The sequence below is a fragment of the Lynx canadensis genome, chromosome C1, assembly GCF_007474595.2.
Source record: "Lynx canadensis isolate LIC74 chromosome C1, mLynCan4.pri.v2, whole genome shotgun sequence".
Classification (NCBI taxonomy): domain Eukaryota; kingdom Metazoa; phylum Chordata; class Mammalia; order Carnivora; family Felidae; genus Lynx; species Lynx canadensis.
Window position 1 is genome coordinate 165,897,180 of NC_044310.1, and position 22,757 is coordinate 165,919,936.

Here is a 22,757-nt window from a genome sequence, read left to right on the forward strand (position 1 = left end):
TTTTACCCAATGTCCCACCCCACTCTTCTCTGGCAGCCATCAGTTTGTTCTCTGTACTTATAATCTCTGATTCTGATTTTTGTTTGTTAATTCAGTTGGGGTCTTGAGTTTTTTTGTTTGTTTCTTATGGGTTTGTTTTTTTTTAGATTCCACTTATGAGTGAAATCATATGGTATTGGTCTTTCTCTGGTTTATTTCACTTAGCACAATACCCTCTAGATTCATCCATGTTGTCTCAAATGGCACAGCCTCATGCTTTTTACGGCTGAGTAATATTCCATTGTGTATGTATGTAGGTATGTGTGTCTGTGTCTGTATACCACATCTTCCATATCCATTTGTCTATAGATGGACACGGGTTGTTTCCATGCCTTGGCTATGTAAATAATGCTGCATTAAACATAGAGGTGCATATATCTTTTCAAATTATTGTTTTCAATAACTTTTTAAATTTTGTTTTTAAGTTTATTTATTTATTCTAAGCGGGGGGGGGGGGGGCAGAAAGAGGGAGAAGGAGAATCCCAAGCAGGCTCCGTGCTACCAGGGAAGAGCACAACCTGGGGCCCCATCTCACAAACCATGAGATCATGACCTGAGCCAAAACCAGGAGTTGGACACTTAACCAACTGAGCCACCCAGACACCTCCAATAACTTTTTTTTTTAAAAACAGGAGTTACTATTGCCCAGTCATATTACTTATTTTAAGGTAACATTATATAATAGGCTAAGTTTATGACCAGCTGACTGGATTTTATTTGTTTGTTTGTTTTGATAATTACTCTTACATTTACATATTTTAGAGAATTTTTTTTTTACAATATATGAGACTGAGACCACCCTGTTGAGACAGTTTCTGTAGTTCTGGGATTAGGCCCAAGGATCTGCATTTTTAAAAGTAAGGCCTCTAGGGGCACCTTAGTGGCTCGGTTGGTTGAGCATCCAACTCTTGATTTCAGCTCAGGTCATGACCCAGGGTCATGGGATCAAGCCCTACATCAGGCTCTGTGCTGGCAGCATGGAGCCCATTTGGGATTCTCTCTCCCTCTCCCTCTGCCCCTCCCCTGCTCTCCCTCTCTCTCTTTCTCTCAAAACATAAAAATAAATAAAAGTGAGGCCTCTGTTTGGAGCCATTGATTATTTTTTATTTGTATCATTAACAGGTCATTTCAGAAAATCAGACACTGTTGCTCTAAGAATTTAGGATTTGGAATGCATAATTACCAGATGATAGTGTCTGTTATCAGTGAATTGTTTTAGCTCTACCAGGTTAGATATTGCAAATGCTTAAATGAGTCAGGCTTTTTAATTTAATGGAAAATCAAAGAAAAAAAAGTATTAGCCATTCCTTATAATGATTTAAAGTTCGCTGAAGCTCAGAGATCATAAAATAAATAATTTTTAAGGAAAAAATTATATTATGAATAGGTCATAAGAGGCTGGGAGTTAATCTTCTTGCCAGTTTTTATGAAATATATATTTAGTATTGTAGTCGGTCTTAATGAATAGAGAGTGTCAATTACATGGGTGTCTAATGATGTTTCCTACACATCATTAACAACAGTACACCCCCCAGCCAACCATGGCTCCTTCTGTTAATGTCCATGGATGACGAGTGAAAGGTATCCCCAGCAGAGTTTCTGTGGGACTCATGTCACCATGGACTGGCGACATAATCTCCCAGTTCTGGTAGCAGCAGCATATGCTACATGTGCAGCTTTCATTGTAAGTGAAGAAGGTGCCTAAAAAACTAGAAAGTGAAAGTGTTCTTCATCAACGTTTATACTTTATGTATGGGGTTTTCATAACAACATTTCTCCTTAGACAAACAGGCTGATAAAAACATCCCCTAGCATCTACGTGAACTGAATTGGAATGTGTCTCTCCCAACTGAACCTCTGACACATCTTCTTCAAATAGCTTTATTAAATGAAATAACCAAATCACTGCTTTGAAATATAGTATGTCTACCTGCTGAATATGAAACCTATTTCCATATTTGAGTTGAAAAAAATAAAATATTACCTCAAACAAAAATGTTCTAGTTCTTAGAGGGGAAAAAAAAAATCAAGGCTTCCTGATTTAATACCAAACCTCCAATTTAGCCTTTTTGGGATTCCATTCATCCCATGGAACTTAACTTCGAAGACTTAGGACCGAGGTCAATGGGAAAAAAACATAATTTCTTACAAAAACACTCTCTGAGAAACTTCTGTGATTTAGACGCATTTTGTAAACTGGGTGTTCTGAAAAGCCTAAATATTAGGCAAAGTTCATGAATAAACAAATAGAACAACACCAGCAACAGCTAGTATTTCGTGCGTTCTCACTCTGGAAGGTTGGAACGGTCATCACCTTTTTTAGAGACCTAAACTATGGCATAAAGTGGTGAAATGTCTTCCCCACAGCTAATGAGCAGCCTAAGACAGGGTCTGCTCCCTGGAAGCCTGATTCTGGAGCTCCTAAAGGTCTTGACCACACCACTGTTTGCTCTGTTGCAAGGTTTGACAAGCTGAATGTCCAGGAGAAGGGCTTTCTGTTCACTTCTAAGCAAACTCTGTAAGCAGCATTTGTCAATTATTTTGAGTTATGTTCGCCTCCTCATTTTTTCTCTCCGTAGCAACAGTGATTTTTTACATCCTCATTGGCCGAGGAAGCAAGACCAAATGATACATAGACCACTGTATTAATAGTTTTTATCGTGACCTACTGTTCTTAAAGGTGAATCACTCTCTTTGTGCTTTCCTGAATTTTCTGTATTTTCACTACACCTATTGCCTTTGGAACGAGAAGTTTTGAGCATTTGTTCATTGAGAACTGTGAGTAGCCTTTTCCATGAAATGAAATGAGCATCCCCGTAGTTTTCTTGCTGTGCCCACCCTTTGGAGACCACTGTCACCGCTGCTTGATGTTTACAGTGTGTGCCCAGTCCATGTCACAGGTGCTGAAATTGAGATCATTGTAAAGAAATTTGCCACCTGTCTTTCAGATGCTCATTATCCACGAGTAATTCAGAACTCGGCATTATTTGAGAATCTGGCCACTGCTTTCCCTGGTGTGTTTGCAGAATCCTTTGATTTTTCTATGACTGTTTTATCAGTGTCTCACTGAAGAAGTGATCTCTTATTACTTGAGCTGGCTGGTTTGGGATAGCATTTTCATAGCAACAAATTTGTCTGCCAGACTCAAGATTAACACTGCGTGTTCAGTTCTTAGGCATAACACCAAATGGAAAGAGCCACAGTATAATCAGTTAGTGAACCCCAGAGGATCTCATTCGTAGGTCACTGAGGGGGCCTGGGAATCTGTCATATGTAGAAGCTTCCCTAGGAGACTGTTATTTACCCAGATTTGGAAAGCATTGCTCTTACAGAATACATTTATAGGTATTTCTGAAGGACTATAAAAACATCGTCTCAAAGGATCATAAATTCTACAAAAACTGCTTTATTTGATTTTCAGTTTTGACAAATAGAAAATTTTACCATCCCTTTGCCCAGTAGCCCACTAAAAGTGGCTAGGCTCTAAGTAAAATACTGTCACAAGGTAAAGGAAAGCCCCATGCATGTTGTGTACTTTAAAGTTCCAGACTTCTTGACTTCAAATCCTAATTAAGAGGTGATTTTATGATAGTGATAATAGCCAGTGTTCATGAGGTTTGAGGGAAATGGACATTCTTGTGCACTACTGTTAGCATGTTAACGGATTCTACTTTTCTGGAGGGAAATTTTGTAATGCATATCTAAAGACTTTTCAAAGGTCATCCCATAGGACACGGTAACTCAGCTTCTAAGAAATGTATTCCAAGGAAACACCAAAGATACATGTAAAGATTTTTGTGCAAAGACCTTTATCAAAGTATTTTTATACTATTAAAATATTAGCAACTGCCTAATGTTAAACAAGAAGTTATTTAAATAACCTATTTTGGGGCGCCTGGGTGGCTCAATTGGTTGAGTGTCTGACTCTTGGTTTCGGCTCGGGTCACAATGTCACTGTTCATAGATGCGAGCCCCACAGTAGACTGCACTGGCAGCGTGGAGTCTGCTTGGGATTCTGTCTCTCCCTCTCTCTTCCCTTCCCCCACTTGTGCTGCCTCTTTCTCTCTCAAAATAAATAAATAAACTTAAAAAAAAAAAAAACAAACCTATCTCAGGACGCCGAGATTAAGCAGTGGCTCAGTCGGTTAAGCATCTGACTTCGGCTCAGGTCATGATCTCACGGTTTGTGAGTTTGAGCCCCACATTGGGCTCTGTGCACAGCTCAGAGCCTGGAGACTGCTTCGCTTTCTGTGTCTGCCTCTCCTTTTTCCCTGCTCACACTCTGTCTCTCTCTCTTTCTCTCCCTCTCTCTCAAAAAAAAAAATAAAACAAAATAAACATTAAAAAAAATAACCTATCTCATAGTCATGCAGTGGAATATTGCACAGCTGCTGAAAATGTTTTTGAAGAATTTTTCATGCTGTGAGAAAAATGTTACATTGTTAATTGAAGAAAACTGGCTATTAAGAATTGGGTGGATATATGAATTGAAAAAAAGCTGAAAGCAAATATACCAAGATATTGAAAGAGGTTATTGCTGGTGTGGTAGTTTTAATTTCTTTTTTCTTTTCTGTTCCCCCCACCACATTTCTGCAATGAATGTTTATTGCTTCTATAGTAAAAAAGATATGTCATATTTTGTGAGTCATTTATTTTGTGAGTTACTGTGCATATGTATGTAGGTTTAAATAGTATTTTGAGTAGAGTAAATATAAGTGTCAGCCATTTTAATAATAAAATTGTAAGCCTTAACTCCATAAGATTTACAAATAAATGAATATGTAGGATGTGCTACAGGGGAGACTTGGAACAAATTTTTAAAACCATCTTTGAGGTACTGAGGCAGAAGCTGGGCCAGCTTTTCTCCTCTTAGCGACCTGTATTTATCTCGTGCCAACTTAATTTGTTCTTTCATTCAGCAAAGACTTATGGGTACATATAGGCAAATTATAGATATATCTGCTCTGAGTTCACACGGGTGATCACAGCAAATCAACTCTGTCTTAAGTATACATATGTAAATGTTGAATAGATACATATAGGATTTTTTTTTTTTTAACTTTTATTGCTAACAAAATCACGTGAGTGATTGTCCTACTAAAATCCTTTGTCTGTTCTGGGCCATTTGAATAGCCTTTTAGAAAATTACAAATTACCTTGACTTTAGTGTTCTTTTCCAGTCACACATAAGTGCTCTCCTGCCTTTTATATTAACTCTTCATGTTCCAGAGCCTTTGCTCTTGAAGTGACCTAGTACTTGTCTCCATTATTCACCATTTATTTACAATTGCTGCAATGAAGAATGGTCATAGTTGCTGGGGTTTTCGGTGATCTTATTAATGTGTTTGTGAGTATTAGAGTACAGGGGAGTAGCAAACCCGCTCCTAGAATCAGTAAGTTCTGCTTCTAGTGCTACTTGAAGGCAATCATGGGAATTAAAAAGCTGTTTATTCACATGCCTTTTGCCACTTCATAGTCAAGATTGCTGAAATGCTCTTGGCTATAAATGGGCCACTCGATGGGTCCTGATGGCATTTCTTACAATGCAGTGTTTCCAACAATAGGCCACTTCAATGTGGGGCCAAAGCTGTTGGTTCTTAGGAAGTTTTCATGTTTGTACACACACAGAGTCAAGACTGTGGTGACTGCTACTGCTCCCTTTAGGGTTTTCCAGGTGTGCTGTGTGGAATTTTTCCAGCCACTGTTTCTAAAATTTTCTTTCATTCATCTCAGTGGCGCTTATGTAGAGATTTATTATTAATGCAATTCTTCCATCTTTCAGTGAGAGTAAGACAATTGCTACTATAAAGAAAGTAGTAGGATTACTACATATTCAGTCATGGCCTTATGGCTTTCATGATTTTAATATTTTATGCAATTCCAATAATAATATTTCCTTGAAGGGAGTTATTAAGAAGACAGCGACAAGTTCATATGCCTCTTCTGCTGCGCCATTCAGGAGGGTGCAGGGTCGGCATCTCCATTCAGGGGGTGCGGGGTCGCATAGCCATTCACAAGGTTCAGGGTCGGCATCACCGTTCGGGGTGGTGTGGGGTTAGCATCCATCTGCTGCTCTTTGTCCTGCTAGCAGGTGTTTAGGGCATCTGTCTCCACTCACCCTGTCAGCTTCCTCAGTAAGTTCTGATGCTCTGTTCGCAAAGTAGTGCCGACTTTGGTTACTAGGTTGACCAGGTAACATGATGATCATGTCAAGTATGGATTCTTCATTTTCACTTAAAAATATATGTTTATTTTGAGAGACAAAGATAGAGAGTGAGCAGAGGAGGGGCAGAGAGAGGGGAGAGAGAGAATCCCAAACAGGGTCTGCACTGTCAGCACAGAGCCCGACCAGGGCTTGATCTCACAAAAGATGAGATCATGACCTGAATCAAAACCAAGGGTTGGATGCTTAACCAACTGAGCCACCCAGGTGTCCCTGGATTCTTTATTTTCAGATGTCACACCCCAGCGGGGTGTTTGGACACATCCTTCTATGGCAATAAAATCGCACAGAATTCCTAAACGTTTATTCTTACAGCATTACCACCGAGATGTTAGCTAACATTTATTAAATGCCCATGGTGTGCAAGGCCCTGGGCAGCACTGTGCCTACACTGGGTGCCAGCTCTGTGATTTGCAGTGTCTTCTAAGGTAGATGTTACTATCCCCATTTTATAGATAGAGGACACTGAGGCTGAGAGAGGTTCATGATTTGCCCAAGTCACGTGGTAAATAGCAGCATGAGGGTTGGTATGCTCATCTGTGTGACTTCAAAAATTACATTGTTTTCTCTGCATTGGACACTGGATCTCTGAAGGAAAAGCTAGCTGGCTTGCTCTTAGTTCTTGACTTGGAAACACCATAAGGCTGTACCATATTTAAGAGTGCTGCAATCCTGTTCTGTTTTACTCATTTCTGCCTCTCTGCTTCCACAAAAGCCTGTGGTAAGAGGATGGCTTTTGATGTGTTCAGTTAGTCTTGAGGGAATACACTGCTTGAAATTACTATCGTTTCTGCCGTTTACCGTCAGCTTTAATTTCAGTAGAAGGCAGTACTTAAAAGCTCGGACGCAGAGTAAAGTCTCCATTCACATTCCAACTCCAACACTTACTGACTCTGTGTCATTAATTTAACCCCTCTGTGCCTCTCCCCATTCAATCGGCCATAAAATAAATGTCATAGTCATTACTCAAAGGCTTTTTGTGGAAATGGAATGAAATAATCCATGTAAAACCTGGAGACAGGGATATAGAGAACACCAAATATTAACTGTCTCCACCATCGTTGTCATCAGCACTATCACATGAAGGTTACGAGCATCACTGAAATAGTGTTGCTGTGTTAGAATTCAGTGTCACTAGAAGAGACACATGCCTAGCAACCAAAAGCTTGAAGGAGAAAATCCTTTAGAGGTTTAGAAATTATTTTCGGTATTTTTCTTTGAAAATATTTTATATAGTTGATGATTATGAAAATAGCTTAGATAGGATCATCGGACAATTTCAGCAGAGTTAACATTTAGAGAGAGGTGGGCCAGTTCTCCTTTTTACTCTGCTAAACTTGTATGAAAAGTGAATCTATACAGAAATTTGTAGCCATGGCCTGAAATAGTTATAGCAGTTCCTATATGTCTTTGAAATGAAATGAGTAAACGGACAGACCCAACAAACCAGGAGAGCTGTTCAGATCTTGTGCATTCTCATGTTAGAGTCATGTTCCCCTCTGCAGGAGTTGCACTGGATGAACTTTTACCAAATTAAAGAGCTGTAGTGGCATGTTTGTCCTGGACTCCTGGCTTTAAGTGAAATATACATCAGTTCTCTTTGAGCAGGAGGAAAAACGGTTAGCCAAGTAGTACTTCCCACCTTCTCTGCGTGTGCTAATAAGTTCCCTAGAAAACTGACCTGTAACCAAGCTAGGTTCATCACTATCACAAATGTACCACTCTGGTGGGGGATGATGACTCTAAGGGAGACCTTGCCTATGTAGTATATGGGCCAGCGGTATATGGGAAATCTCTGTACCTTTCTCTCAGTTTTGCTGTGAACTTTTATAAAACTACTCTAAAAAAAAGTCTTTAAAAAAAACCCCACTGACCTGAAAATTAAGTTGTAATTTTAGGATTTGAAAGGAAACTTGACTTTAAAAGAATAATTAACAGGGGCGCCTGGGTGGCTCAGTCGGTTGAACGTCCGACTTCAGCTCAGGTCGTGATCTCACGGTTCATGAGTTCGAGCCCCGCATCAGGCTCTGTGCTGATGGCTCGGCGCCTGGAGCCTACTTCAGATTCTATGTCTCCCCCTCTCTCTGCCCCTCCACCACTCACACTCTGACTCTGTCTCTCAAAAATAAATAAGCATTTAAAAAAAATTTTTTTAATAAATAAAATAAATAAATAAAAGATAAATAAATAAATAAATACATACATACATACATACATACATAAAAGGGTTATGTAACCCTTTATTTAAGCGCCTTATCTAATATGTATAACACCTTGACAGTATTTCCACATTACCGTGAAAGAATGTGAAAATAGCCAGCTTGTGAAGAAAAGTACACAAAAGTATATAGCACAAATTATGATCTTAAGGGAAACCTTATGAAACAGATTCATTTTTGTTACTGAAGATGTTGCTGCATTAAATTTTACCAACCATAGCTTTAAATCGAATAAACAAGAGCCCTGAGGTTAATCCACTGGATGTTTCGATTTTAAAAGTTAAGTTCTTTAAATGTTTTCAAAAGTTCTAGCCTATTGGAGCTGTGATTTTTATAATTCCAAGATGAAGCTAGAAGGCAGTTTTATGCCTAATCATGTGTCAATAATTACTGAGGGACTGTTCTCTACAAATTAATCAGAGAGCACTGAAAAATTCCAGAAATTTCTGACCGGCTACAATTTGCAAGGACTTGTGCCAAGGGTGGGCTGGCAGTAGAGGAGGCAGGATACCAAGATGAATATGAACTTGTTCCCCCCAATCTAACTAGAGTCCAACACCGAGTATGGTTAAATTTGAAAACTATCTTCTTTTTATCCGCCAATGTTGAAAATGCAGCATTCAAGTATTTAGATAGTTCACTACAAATAATGAAGCATTGTGTGTGATTATATAACCTCAGGATATGCTTTTGACTTTAAACACCATGAAGGCAATTCTTAAGGTAGTGGATTAATTTTTTATCATGGGACAATAATAAATGATTGGATAGATAGGTGTCTATAGAGACAAAACTCATTTTTATCATACTTTAAATATCCTAAATTGATCTTCTATAGGTCTGTGGCTTGGTTTGGAAATTAGAGGATATAGTTTCCTTCCCCTGGCTAAATTCCTGAGTTAATCCTTTATTTCCTGCCTGCATAGTTACTAAGGTCAAGTTTTGCTTTCCTTACCATGTTTATTTGACAGGGATGGGGTGGGGGAGGCAATGTATATGTGTTCTATTGCTCAGCAACCTGCAAGGATGAGGGCTGAGGAGGGCCCTTAAAGAGAAGCTCAAGCCAACGATATTTCCCTGGACAATATGAAACAAGTAAAAGCAGTAGCCGCATGGAACAGAGTTAAGGCGCAGGTTTATAAAAATTTGTTCAGCCTTTTTTGGTCTTTGGTATAAGACCTCTCTCTAGAATATAATCATTAGGAGCAATTCTCTTGTCTATTTTGTTCTCCGCCACCCTGTCATCTGCTCCTAGCACAGTACAGGGGCCCAATCACCAATAGGTTATTTGGTGATTAATTGAACCAATGGATGGATGAATGAATTACAGGTACATTTCACCGGCAGACAGAGTTCATTGACACCTATATATCTTTTATGCTCATGGTTGTTTTTTTAGAAAAACCAACTCATGCATTTAAAAAATACTTTCACGGTTTTTTTTTTTTTTTAATCTTTATAGAATTTACAATTAGGGAAGGTTTTCTCAGATATATTTGAAGAGTACGTGAAACATGATTTGGTTTCCTCTTACCGGTTTATGTGACGTGTCTGGACAGTTTGGGATTGTTAATGAGTAGATTTATATAATTTAGTTTGAGGTAGATTAAGTAGTTGTAAGTAAATTTTGAAATATTAGTTTTTTTAAAAAATGCTTTTCCTGAAAATAAGCTTTATGAGAAAAAGAATAACTTAGGTGCAAGTCAGAATTCTCCATTTTAATAACCACAAAAGTTTTATAGTATTTTTTCTAGAATAGCAGTTCTCAGGAACCCTTTACCCTCTTTAAAACTAATGAAGACCTCAAAGAGAGTTGTGTATATGTGGATTATGTCTGTCTGTATTTACTGTATTAGAAATTAAAGTGTATAAAAATTTAATATTTCTTAATATATTTATTTATTTATTTATTTATTTATTAAAAAAAATTTTTTAAACGTTTATTTATTTTTGAGACAGAGACAGACAGAGCATGAACGGGGGAGGGTCAGAGAGAGGGAGACACAGAATCTGAAACAGGCTTCAGACTCTGAGCCGTCAGCACAGAGCCCGACGCGGGGCTCGAACTCACGGACCGCGAGATCATGACCTGAGCCGAAGTCGGCCACTTAACTGACTGAGCCACCCAGGCGCCCCTTAATATATTTAAAAATAAAATAGACTCACCACATGCTAGCCTAAATAACATTTTTTATTTTAAAAAAGTATTACCGGGGCACCTGGGTGGCCCAGTCAGTTAAGCATCTGACTTCAGCTCAGGTCATGATCTTACAGCTCGTGGATTCAAGCCCCATGTCGGACTCTGTGCTGACAGCTCAGAGCCTGGAGCCTGCTTCGTATTCTGTGTCTTCCTCTCTCTCTGTCCCTCCCCCACTCATGCTCTGTCTCTCTCTCTCAAAAATAAATAAACATCAAAAAAAATTTTTTAACAATATTACCAAAATTAATTTTAGTGAGAATTATAATGTTTTACATTTTTGTAAAAAAAATTTCTGATGTTTGTAGAAAACAACTAGATTCTCAGTCGGCTTCTGTTTAATATGTTATAATACCACATGTTATGTATCCTCCAAAAACCTCCACTGTACATTAATGAGGGAATGAGAATTAAAAAGGCAAGTAACTTCTTGGCTTTATTATAAAAGGAGTTTTCACCTCTCAGACCCCCTGAAAGAGCCTTAGGGACTCCCAGGTTCATGGACTACCTTTTGATAAATCAGTGCTCCAGAAGCTAAGGGGTAAAGTGATGAGCAGCAAAGGAATGGGAGGTTTGACCTTTTCTGTATTTCTCTGTTGTGTTTGAATCTTTTGTAATGAGCGTATATTAGTTTTGTCATTTTAAAACGTAAAAATCAAATGAAAGTTGGGAGGGGGACATTACCTCCCAGAAGAAGGTAATAACATTCTTGGGGTTGTTTTGTTTTGTTTTGTTTTGTTTTGGCGGGGAGCAGGGGGCGGGGGTGGGGGTGGGGAAGGACAGGGAGAGAGAGGATCCCAAGCAGGCTCCATGATCAGTGCTGAGCACAATGTGGGGCTCAATCCCATGACCCTGAGATCATGACCTGAGCTGAAATCAAGAGTCAGATGCTCAACCAGCTGAGTCACCCAAGCGCCCCATAACATTCTTGTTTCAACAGCAACAAAATTCTCATTTTAGTTTCTAATTATATGCTCTCAGAATACATCTAAAATTTAAATTTAGCTGATATGTTTTGAATAGGATCCTATCCAAAATATCAATATGCAAGTCCTGAGTCTTTTGCTCCCTTTTTGTCTAAGATCTGAACACACACCACCAGCTTTTCACTCCATAAGATGCCTTTGCTTTTGACTATCTCACAAAAGGCACTGACACAAATATGGATACTGAGCTACATTCATCATTTTTCTCTGCTCATTCAGATAAATCCAAAAATGGGAAGAACAGAGTCCCAGCTAATGCTTAGATTGTCCTTGGACACTATAGGTGTCAGATTAGAAATTCTTGCTGCCCAACTTTATATTTGGCCCCAAAATATCTGTTCTTTTCTTATTTCTTATATTTCCTCAAAATTGGAGAAATGGGGAACAGTTCATAAACTTTTCACTGTAATTATTCTTTGTTTTTTTTTTAATTTTTTAATATTTATTTATTTTTGAGAGACAGAGCATGGGTGGGGGAGGGGCAGAGAGGGAAGGAGACAGAGAATCTGAAGCAGGCTCCATACTCCCAGGTGGGGCTCGAACCCATGAACCATGAGATCATGACGCTTAACAGACTGAGCCACCCAGGTGCCCCAATTATTCTCTAATAAATGATTTTAAAAATGCATTTGGGGAGGATTTCAAAATCTGTAATCAGACACTTTATTCTCAAGGTAATAGAAATAACCAAAAGCTTGGAAACTTACCAAGAAATTAGAATAATTTGGCTCATGTTGGAGTGTAATTTTTTCTTGAAAAAGCAAATATTAACCTAATAATTTTCCAGTGAGATATCAAAAAACAGAGGCCTCAATAAGTAAATAAAATACTGACCTCATTTATTGAAACAGTGAAATGTTCCCACTAGAGTAAAAAAGTTACTTTTCATTTTCAGCCTACACCTAAATATTAATTCCATTGAGTTATTTCTTTGATGTCTTTCAGGTTTATTCCCCCATAGAAAATACTTTTTCCCAAATACACAAGTTATATCTACTCATTGCATTAAAAAATAAGAAAAAATTAAAAATACCTATAATTCTATCCCCTTTATGCAGCTGCTGTGAACATTAGGGAACATGTTCTGATTATATGTATAGTATCATATTCTACATACTCTTGATAGCCTGATTTTTCAGTTGACAGAACATCAGGGGTATTTTTTCCATATCAGTAGATATAGATCCACATTGTCATTTTCGATCACTGCATGGAGTTGCCTTATAAGTCTCATATGTGTTAGATGTTTTTTACTATAGTAAAATAATAGTAAACTGTCTGTCCTTATATCTTTGTATAGCAAATCTGATTCCTTCAGGGTAAAGATTTAGCTATGGGATTGCTAGGTCAATGAGGCATGTTCTTCTTTTTCCAGAGAGTTTTGTTTTTTGTTTTTTTTAAATAAAATGGCTCCTCTTTAGAAAGATCACACCCGATTTATACTCCCTTTCTCCCATCTGATCTATTCTTGAATCTAATGGTTTAAAAAAAAATCATTATTTGGTTTTCATTTCTTTGAATACTTCTGAGGTTGAGGTTGAACATCTTTTCACATGTCCTGCATGAGTTGCCTGTTAATGTTCTTTGCTATTTTTCTGTTGGAAAGTCACTGATCTGTGAGTGCTTTTTGTAGTCTATAACACACATCTACTGTTTTGTATTTGATGAATCATTTTCTTCTCTGCTCATTTAAGAATTTTTGTAAGATACTACGATTACAATGATTTCATAAGGATTATAAGAAACTCTAGAGACTAAGTGGTATTAAGGCTCTGGTATTTTTGATGTAGACCTTCCCTTTTGTCTGTTGCCCTCAGAGAGAAGTAAGCAGATATTTTTATGTAAGGCTAATTGTCTAAGTGGTGGATATACATTCTCGTAAAGTAATAAATATGTTGAGGCATGCTCTGTGGTTTTTTAAATGTGTGCAATCTCTGACTTTTTCTCGAAGACAAACCAGCTGTTGTAGAGCATATCTGGAAGAGGGGAAAACAAAATCCCGTGCTGGCATTTTTCTGACTGTTGCTGCTGCCTTTGGTCTCCTCAGGAACTTGCCATCGTTACCATGGCTCACTGTGTTTACTGTAGTTCACTGTGTGACCTCGCCCCCGTGTCCATCCATGTGAAAAGTGGGCTGTCTCACCCTGGGATGTATTTCCATTTATTTTCAGAGTATCCACGTCTTGGAGAGGACTGCTTCCTCCAGCACCGAACCCTCTGTAAGTCGGCAGTTGCTAGAACCGGAGCCCGTCCCCCTCTCCAAGGTCAGTGGTGGAATGTGGTGCTTTCTCAGACGGCTTGATGCCTGCTGTGGGCCAGCTGGATCGTAAACAGCCCTTACACCTGACTCCCCTGAGGTAGCTGTGATACCTATTGTAGCACTGTGCTACCACGTCTTTCTGCCTCCAGTATGTAAGGTTTCTCTGCCCTGTGTAAGGGAGGAATAGATGAAAGTACATTTTGCTGCAATTTGCAAGGTTACAAAGATCCAAAATACTCTGGAGTTTAAAGGAAGAGAAAATATTATCGTTCCCCTGTTGGAGACATGAGCAGATATTTCTATGCCAAGCTAATAGGAAGAAAAAAATCACTGGGTCCAACAGAAAAAAATAAAAAATAAAAAATAACACCACCACCACCAGCAACACCACCTGTTACCATCATGGCCCCTGCACTGTGCACCAGGCATTGTGCCAGGTGCTTAAATACATTATCCCATTTAATATAACCCTTGCAGACAGCTCCATACAGTGGAGGTATTTATTACATTTACAAATATGGAAACCAAGAATTAGTAACTTGCTCAGCGTCTGAAAAAGCTAGCAGAAAGTAGAAAAAGTAACAGAGCAGGGATTCAGACTTAGACCATTTCAGTGCTAGGCCACCTGCAGATAAAATAGTACCTACCTGAGGGGCTGTTGGACGTGAGGGTTCCAGCCTTCTCCTTATATCTGGCCTGCCTTGCAGTGAGCTCTTGGAAGAACACTGCAGATTATTAAGAGCTCTTCCATTTAATGGAAGCCAGCATTCCCTCCCTTCAGCCTTGTCTTTCATGGACTAGGGAAACATCTAAATTTATTTATGTCTAAAATGCAAAATCCTAAAGAAAAGCTGGGGAGATGCCATCCTGCTCACCCCTACCTCTTGCTCGACTCCTGCGATCTTCAGTGGGCTGCCTGTCTTGTGGAGAAACTCAGCAAGTAGACTGCATGGGGATTTTGAGTTCAGATATAAAAATAGCACTTTATTTCCCCCAAACGACTTTGAAATATGTTGAACTGATTCTTCTTTGCTTTCCCTGTGTTAAACAGAATCCTTTAAGGAAAGAACACTTTCCTACCCTAGTGGTATGGAAAATATGTGCTTGTACTCTTCATATTTAGAAGATATTACAAGCTATGAAGTTTGTGTTATTGGACAGGAGTAGACTGCTAATCTAAGGAAAGGGGGTTACTAAACTTAAAAAATAATTTAGAGAGAAATAGAAAGTGATCTGATTTCTATTTGAATGGCAAACAGAGAATGGTGACTTGGTAAATACAACTGGTAATCTCTTTGAAAATATCAGCTCTCTCTTACAGGCAGCTAACAGAGAGAGAGAATAAATAAATCCTGGGGCCATGGGAATGGCAGCTAACATTTATTGGGCGTCTACTTTGTCTCAGACATTGGGTCAGTACATATAGTCTCTCACATAATCAACCTACTGGATGAGGTGACTATTGATGTTCTTCTCATTTTACTGATGAGGAAACTGAGACTTGGCGCCTAAGTAAGCTAGTTGTCCGGAGTCAGATAGGTGGTGTGTGACAGAGACCAGGATGGTGAGAGATACACAGTGAAAAGAGAATGACACACAGAAATGACAAGGAGAATTGCTGGGCTGAAAACCACAAATAAGGAAGAACTTCCTGGTCGGTGAACACGGGGAGGCACTGGAGGATTGGCACCCCTGCGGAGGGCATGGAACTTCCTCACCCTTTCCCCGTACCTTGTCCTCTGCATCCCTTCCACCTGGCTGCTCCTGAGTTGTATCCTTTTACAATAAACTGGCGATCTAGTAAGTATAATAATTAATAATAATAATAATAAGCAAACGCACACAAGACTTGCTTGGGTCCTTCGTCCCCCACCAACTGCATCTCGAACCTCCATGGCATCTCACTTTACACTCCAGCTACATCCACCTGCACACAGTTCCCTACACTGGCCATGCTCTTTCTCTCCTCCACTGCTGCATGTCTGCTCCTTCTGGAGTGCCCCTAGCTGAAACCCCTACTCTTCTAAGTCAGGCCCACAGGAATCCTTCTTCAGATGCTGTTTATCACCTCCCTACCCCAGTGCACCCTCGGCCCCAGCCTGTCCCTGCACTTACCACATCTGTTACTTTATTTTACATCCTTTCTTACATCGGGTCCTCTAGAAGGAAGACCTGAGACTGGGCTTAGGGTGTTTGTGGCTCATTATGGGAGAGCCCTCAGGAGAAAGGGTAAGAGAAGAGGTTAGGACAGTGCGGTGCTGGCAAGAAGTGGTTTTGGCCGGAGTCCACCTTCAGCCCGACTCTACGGTGAGCCCTGGGCATGAATTGTATCACAGTGTTGCTGTCACTCTGAGGCAGGGATTTTTGTTCCGTCAGCTGTTGGTACTCTTGTGTCCTTCAGCAGTTGAGAGTCTTGAGGGAAGGAGATGCTGAGGTGTAGATGCCCCAGCCATGGAGGAGGGAGATTCATGCCCAGGCTCTATGGCCCCAGCTTCAGTAAAAGGCAGTTCACAGTAGAAGGAGGGAGCCTCTCCCGCTAGGGCGTGGATCCACTGGACTCTTACAGGCATCTAGGTAGGGCACCAACTGTATCCACTTCCCATTACTCTTCCACACTGTTACCCGCTTGGATTGTGCTGTAGGACTATACTGTTGTTGTTGTGTTTTGTATTAATACCACATTGCTCAGGGCCTCATGAAATCAGAGGGTCCCATCCATTCCAGATACCAGAGCATCTCACCATCCCTTTGAGAAGAGATGGACTTCCTGGGCCCTGGTTGACGGTAGAAGAACATTGTTTGAAGTACACATTGTCCTGTCTCAGGATTTGTCGAAATTCTTAGTTTGGCGATGTAGCACCCCACCCCCATCCCCGACACTCATGCCTCTGGAGTATACCCTTGAGAAAGGAAGTGTCTCAAATGAACAGACGAGAGCTGTTACTAGGTTACTTTCTGATTTTAGTTGTTGTTATTAGATTAAAAGTATATTTTAAATTTCTGTAATAGCAAAAATGTTTGTGTATCTGACTCAAGTCCCGATATGATCACATAAGGGCTTTTGACTGTTTCCATTACAAGTGTACCTACAAAAATTGGAGACTTTTAAACAGAAAATTAATATCCATTGAAATTATAAAAACTCCTTCAATTTTCAGAAAGTAATTTTAAGTTCCTTAAGATAGACCTAGTCTACTAAGCATAGAGGTGGGTCCTATTAAGTGCTGAGATGGGCTGTTTTCATTTCTTACACACCTTATTTATAACATTGTCATCTGCAGTTATAATTGAAATAGGGAGGATGTTGTTTGCTCTGGATTTACCTTTTTGCCTCTTTGTCAGTTGGACAGCTTATTTAACTATAAGAACTGTATTGGGATTCTTTTCAATTTCTTTGGGTTTAGTAATATTGAATCAGAGCAAATAGAGTTATTTGTTTGGAGCTACTGCATTTATGTTTAAGGAATACATTTTAACCTTTTGCCTTTTCTGTCTTATCCCTTTATTTCCCTCCTCTGTAGTTAAACTAAGAAAAATACTACTGTGATAGAAATCAGTAGCCATTGTGCCACAGGAACAAGCTGGTATTATGGTCTGAGTTTAATTAGAAAAAAAAACCCAAAAAGCATTGTACTTATTATTAAATGTTTCCATTTTTACAAGTTATCCAGAGTATTCTTCATCACATGTATATGTATTTACTTATGTATACATGTATACATATATACCTATACATATGTATATATATACACACACGTACACCATGCAGATCATATGTATATATACACACAGCCACACATAATGGCCACACATACATATATAATGTATATATATATACACCCACATACCACACATCATATATATGTATGTGTACACACACACACACACACACACACACAGAATAGATGAAAGATGAACACTAGCCTTCAAATGAGAACTAGTTGAAAATAAAAATGTTATTCTAGAGATGCTATACATGGATAGGGCTACTAAAAATTGAAATGTCATTAAATACAGCTGATATCTAAGAACAGAGAAAGCTCTAATGAATATATTTATACATATACAGAGAGTTATTCTTTAATTATGTGATTATATCAAACTTTTAAAAAGAAATCAGTAAAAATCCATCATTTTTATGAAATTTTTTGTCTACTTTCTTTGGTGAAAGTAGAACCTAGTATCTTCTCTGATGATTGCAACATTATTCCTAAGCAATGCTCACTTGTTGAGGTGCAATTCAGTATTTTATTTTATTTTATTATTATTTTAATGTTTATTTATTTTTGAGAGACAGACAGAACACGAGCGGGGGGGGGGGGGGGGGGGGGAGAGAGAGAGGGAGACAGAGAATCCGAAACAGGCTCCAGGCTCTGAGCTCTGAGGCCCAAGGTGGGGCTCAAACCCACAAACTGCAAGATCAGGACCTGAGCCGAAGTCAGACGCCTAACGGCTGAGCCACCCAGGCGCCCTCCAGTTCAGTATTTTAAAATGGGAATACCAGAGCACCCCACTTTGTGCTCCAGATGATAATGCCACCTGTACTGGTATTGTCCAAAAAACATGGTATACAGCCTGAAACTGTCTCATCAGAAACATTTTTTTAAAAAAATTACTGCATTTGGGTGTTGTGTATAAGTGATAAATCACAAAATTCTACTGAAACTAATGTTACACTATATATATTAACTAATTGGAATTTAAGTAAAAACTTTAAATATATATATCAAAAAATATTACTGTATCTAATTAACAGTTTTGACCAGCTCAACCACATGTCTTAACAGTATTATCCTTATATCACCTCACTCCAGTCAGAGTGGCCAAAATGAGCAAATCAGGAGACTATAGATGCTGGAGAGGATCTGGAGAAACAGGAACCCTCTTGCACTTTTGGTGGGAATGCAAACTGGTGCAGCTGCTCTGGAAAACAGTGTGGATGTTCCTCAAAAAATTAAAAATAGACCTACCCTATGACCCAGCAGGAGCACTGCTAGGAATTTACACAAGGGATACAGGAGTACTGATGCATAGGGGCACGTGTACCCCAATGTTTATAGCAGCACTCTCAACAATAGCCAAATTATGGAAAGAGCCTAAATGTCCATCAACTGATGAATGGATAAAGAAATTGTGGTTTATATACACAATGGAGTACTACGTGGCCATGAGAAAGAATGAAATATGGCCTTTTGTAGCAACGTGGATGGAACTGGAGAGTGTGATGCTAAGTGAAATAAGCCATACAGAGAAAGACAGATACCATATGTTTTCACTCTTATGGGGATCCTGAGAAACTTAACAGGAACCCATGGGGGAGGGGAAGGAAAAAAAAAAAAGAGGTTAGAGTGGGAGAGAGCCAAAGCATAAGAGACTCTTAAAAACTGAGAACAAACTGAAGGCTTATGGTGGGTGGGAGGGAGGGGAGGGTGGGTGATGGGTATTGAGGAGGGCACCTGTTGGGATGAGCACTGGGTGTTGTATGGAAACCAATTTGACAATAAATTTCATATATTTAAAAAATAAATAAACAGTATTATCTTTAAATAGAATATTATTTCTTGGGGGCATCTGGGTGGCTCAGGCGGTTAAGTGTCCAACTCTTTTTTTAATCTTTATTTTTGAGAGAGAGACAGAGACAGAGTGCAAGCAGGGGAGGAACAGAGAGAGAGGGAGACACAGAATCTGAAACAGGATTTTTTTTTTTAATTTAATGGGACACTAACAGTTACTGTAAAGTGTTCTTAATGTTGCTAAATGAATATTAGTAGGTATGTTTTTGTAAGGTAAATAGTTCATTCAGTGGGGACCCCTCAGGGATGACCAAGTAGATAAAGAAATGACACTGGTCTCAGATTGGTTTTCCTTGTGGAGTAGGGGACATTTACAGTTGCATTTGGGAGGACAGAGGCATGATGTTTGCTTAGAGGGCTTTTCATAAGCCAAGAGTGTCTCCTAGGCTTAGCGATGCTAGAATGAAGCAATGTTCAGCTGCATCTCCTAGAAATATAACTTACTGTGAAAAAACACACCCCATTTATACATGCTTGGACTTAAACATAGATTTGACTTGACCATAGGGCAAGCAGCTTCTGGGATGGAAGGAGGGAAAAAAGGAAAAGAGGAATGGATGATAAAATGCTAGCCTCTCCCTTCTCGTCCCCAGGGCCAATGTCCGTAACCAATCGTGGCACCTTTGCCTCTGGGCCTTGTCAGAGCCTCACAGTCCTTCAGCAGGGGCGGCCACCACCTAGACATTTGTGCCAGCAAGTCCAAGATGGAACTCATCAGTTCCTGTTGGAGCCTTGTTGTGTGATTGAAGGATGATTCCTGATAGAATATATGTCTTCAGAAGACAGTTTCCTGAGTCCGTTTGGGATGGGGCATTCTGCAGAGATGCCTGCCCTGATCTGTGGGCTCGTCCCGCTTTCTGAAGCTGAGGCAGTGGGGCAGGTTACACCGAGAGATTGTGCTTCCCTGCGCCGGGGGCAGGATCATAGCAGTTGTGAATGGGATGTGATGTTTGCTCCTGCCTCTACTGCTTGCTTTGTGACCCATGCCTGAGATCTTGAATGGGAGTGTTTGCCAGGTCAGCGGTTACTTCAGGGTGGCGTAGGCCCGTAGGAACCGCCCGGTCCAGGGATTTGAAAACCCAGGATGTCGCTAAGGGTTGGGTATCTAACACGGAAGCAGGCCTGAGGGGGGCCGTGACGAACTGAACATGTCTGGACACCCATCCCTCAGGGCAGACCCAATGCTGCCAGATCTGATAGACTTTAGCAAAACACTCAAAATTCAGATTTTTTATACCTGAAATCGTCTGACTTTTAAATGTTGACAGCTCATTAAAAAATTTGGACATCATAGACAAGACTTATGTCTTGTCTTATGTCTTATGAAAGAGGAAACCATGATTTGGCCTGTTTTTAACAGAGGAGGGTGATAGCATAGCCTCTAAAATCCAAGATTTCTGGCTTTCAAGTCTGGTGCTCTTTACATGGGCGCCCAAGGGTGAGTGTTTCTCAGGATGTGTGTCTCTGAAAGCATGGACTTCTGAGTGTCCTGTGGCAGGCAGGGCATTTCACGAGCCCTCTGAAATACGTGCAGCCCGTAGCACTGCTTTTAGCTGGGTAGGTGATGGGCCACTCAGACCACTGCAGCCTTTCCATTTTATACAGGAGCCCAGGTCTCCACACTAATTGAACATTTGTCATCAAAACAGCCTTACTTTAAAACGTTAAAGTGCCTTTGTGCCCAGAGATGAACTGTCTGGAAAAATGCATTTTAAATCTTCTGAGGACACGCAATCAAAACTCCATTCTGCTCCAGCCCCCAGCCCCCAGCCCCCAACCCGTCTCTGATGGACCTGCATGCATCCAGGTCTACTGGAAACTCATTTTAACTTCACTTATAAGTGCATCGCTGTGTCTGATGTTAGAATTTGCTTCAGAATGTGGTTCAGACTTCCGGTGTGTCCAGTGTTGTTTCAAAAGCAGCTTCTACTTAAGAGTCTGCTTTGACTGTGTCATCAAACACCGAGAAATACGTGATTTGTTTTTCTTCTTTTCTCTCAGGAAGCTGACAGCTGGGAAATTATAGAAGGGCTGAAAATAGGCCAAACCAATGTCCAGAGACCAGACAAACATGAAGGCTTTATGCTGAAGAAAAGAAAATGGCCTTTAAAAGGCTGGCACAAGGTACCATTTTCATCATATTCATCTCCAGACCTTCGTCGTCAATAGAGAAGATCTTATTTGGTGTCATTAGGTGGGAAACGAAGAGAATGGTTGTATGTGTAAAACTAATTTTCAAAGCCTTTTTTGTTTAACTGTGTGGGCTACAACCCATTATACCCATTTAAGTCTGAAATACATAATATCTGTATGCAGGGAAAAAATATTTTACATTATATTTAAAATCCAGTTTGTACATGTTGTCTATTCTACTTTTTCATTTAAAAATAATATGAATATAGAAAAATAATAACATGAATGTATGCTTATTAAATATTCTCTGAAATAAGATGTTTTTAAATGCATGCATATGTTCCGTTCCATTGGATGGATTTATGCTATATATCGCACCATTATTGAACCAATTCCCTATTGCTGCACATGTAGGATATATCTAACTTATTTACTATAATGCTGTTGTGATGAACATCCTTATACACAAATTTCCATTTAAGTCCTTGGAATAAAGTCCTGGAATTACTGTTACCAGTGCAAACTAAAGGTGGAAAATCACAGAAGTCTGTTTACTGCTCTTAAAAGTATGTGATTTATTCCTCTCTCCCCTACCTCTACATCCTTTCTCCATCTTCCAGTTTTAATTATGGAGAAAATATTTTGTACTACACCAATGCAGTTATCTAAGTAACAAGAATTCTGTGAGGCTAAGAAGGAGAAAATTATCCTCCATTTTCAATATAAGGCCTTCGACAGACCACCAGTACCTTCTCTGAAATCACTGGAAGAACAGGTTCATGTACTTGCCGCACCTGCTGATGGATTTCATCTCAGAGCAGATGGATCTATTGGCCCAACTGACTGGCTGGTGACTCTCCAGTGGCCCAAAACAGGGATATTATGGATTATAGCATCTTTTGCAAACACATTTTTTGCGATTTAAGGGGAAGACTTAAAAATTAACCGACGGCAAATGCCCTACTTCCCAGTCTCTGTGCGTGAAATAAAAATAGCTCAAAGAGGCTTCTAATGTTCCTTTCAGAAGCCTTCTCAGTCTCCCCTGAACCCATAATATTATCCCAATACCAAAATTTCTGTCCACCCTTGTTCTTCCTTGGATTTTGGCCAGCTGGCCATACTGCTTC

At 39.6% G+C, this 22,757-nt stretch overlaps 1 protein-coding gene across 10 annotated transcripts in view; it reads left to right on the forward strand.

Annotated features, from left to right (window-relative positions):
- The window catches only part of OSBPL6 (oxysterol binding protein like 6), a 118,370-nt gene that overhangs the window by 31,581 nt on the left and 64,032 nt on the right, over positions 1-22,757 (forward strand). For all 10 annotated transcript variants that reach the window (XM_030326167.2, XM_030326166.2, XM_030326168.2 and 7 more), the window contains exons 3-4: positions 13,836-13,928; positions 21,499-21,621. In XM_030326167.2, coding sequence (XP_030182027.1) covers positions 13,836-13,928; positions 21,499-21,621 — 216 coding nt within the window. The remainder of the gene's footprint in view (positions 1-13,835; positions 13,929-21,498; positions 21,622-22,757) is intronic.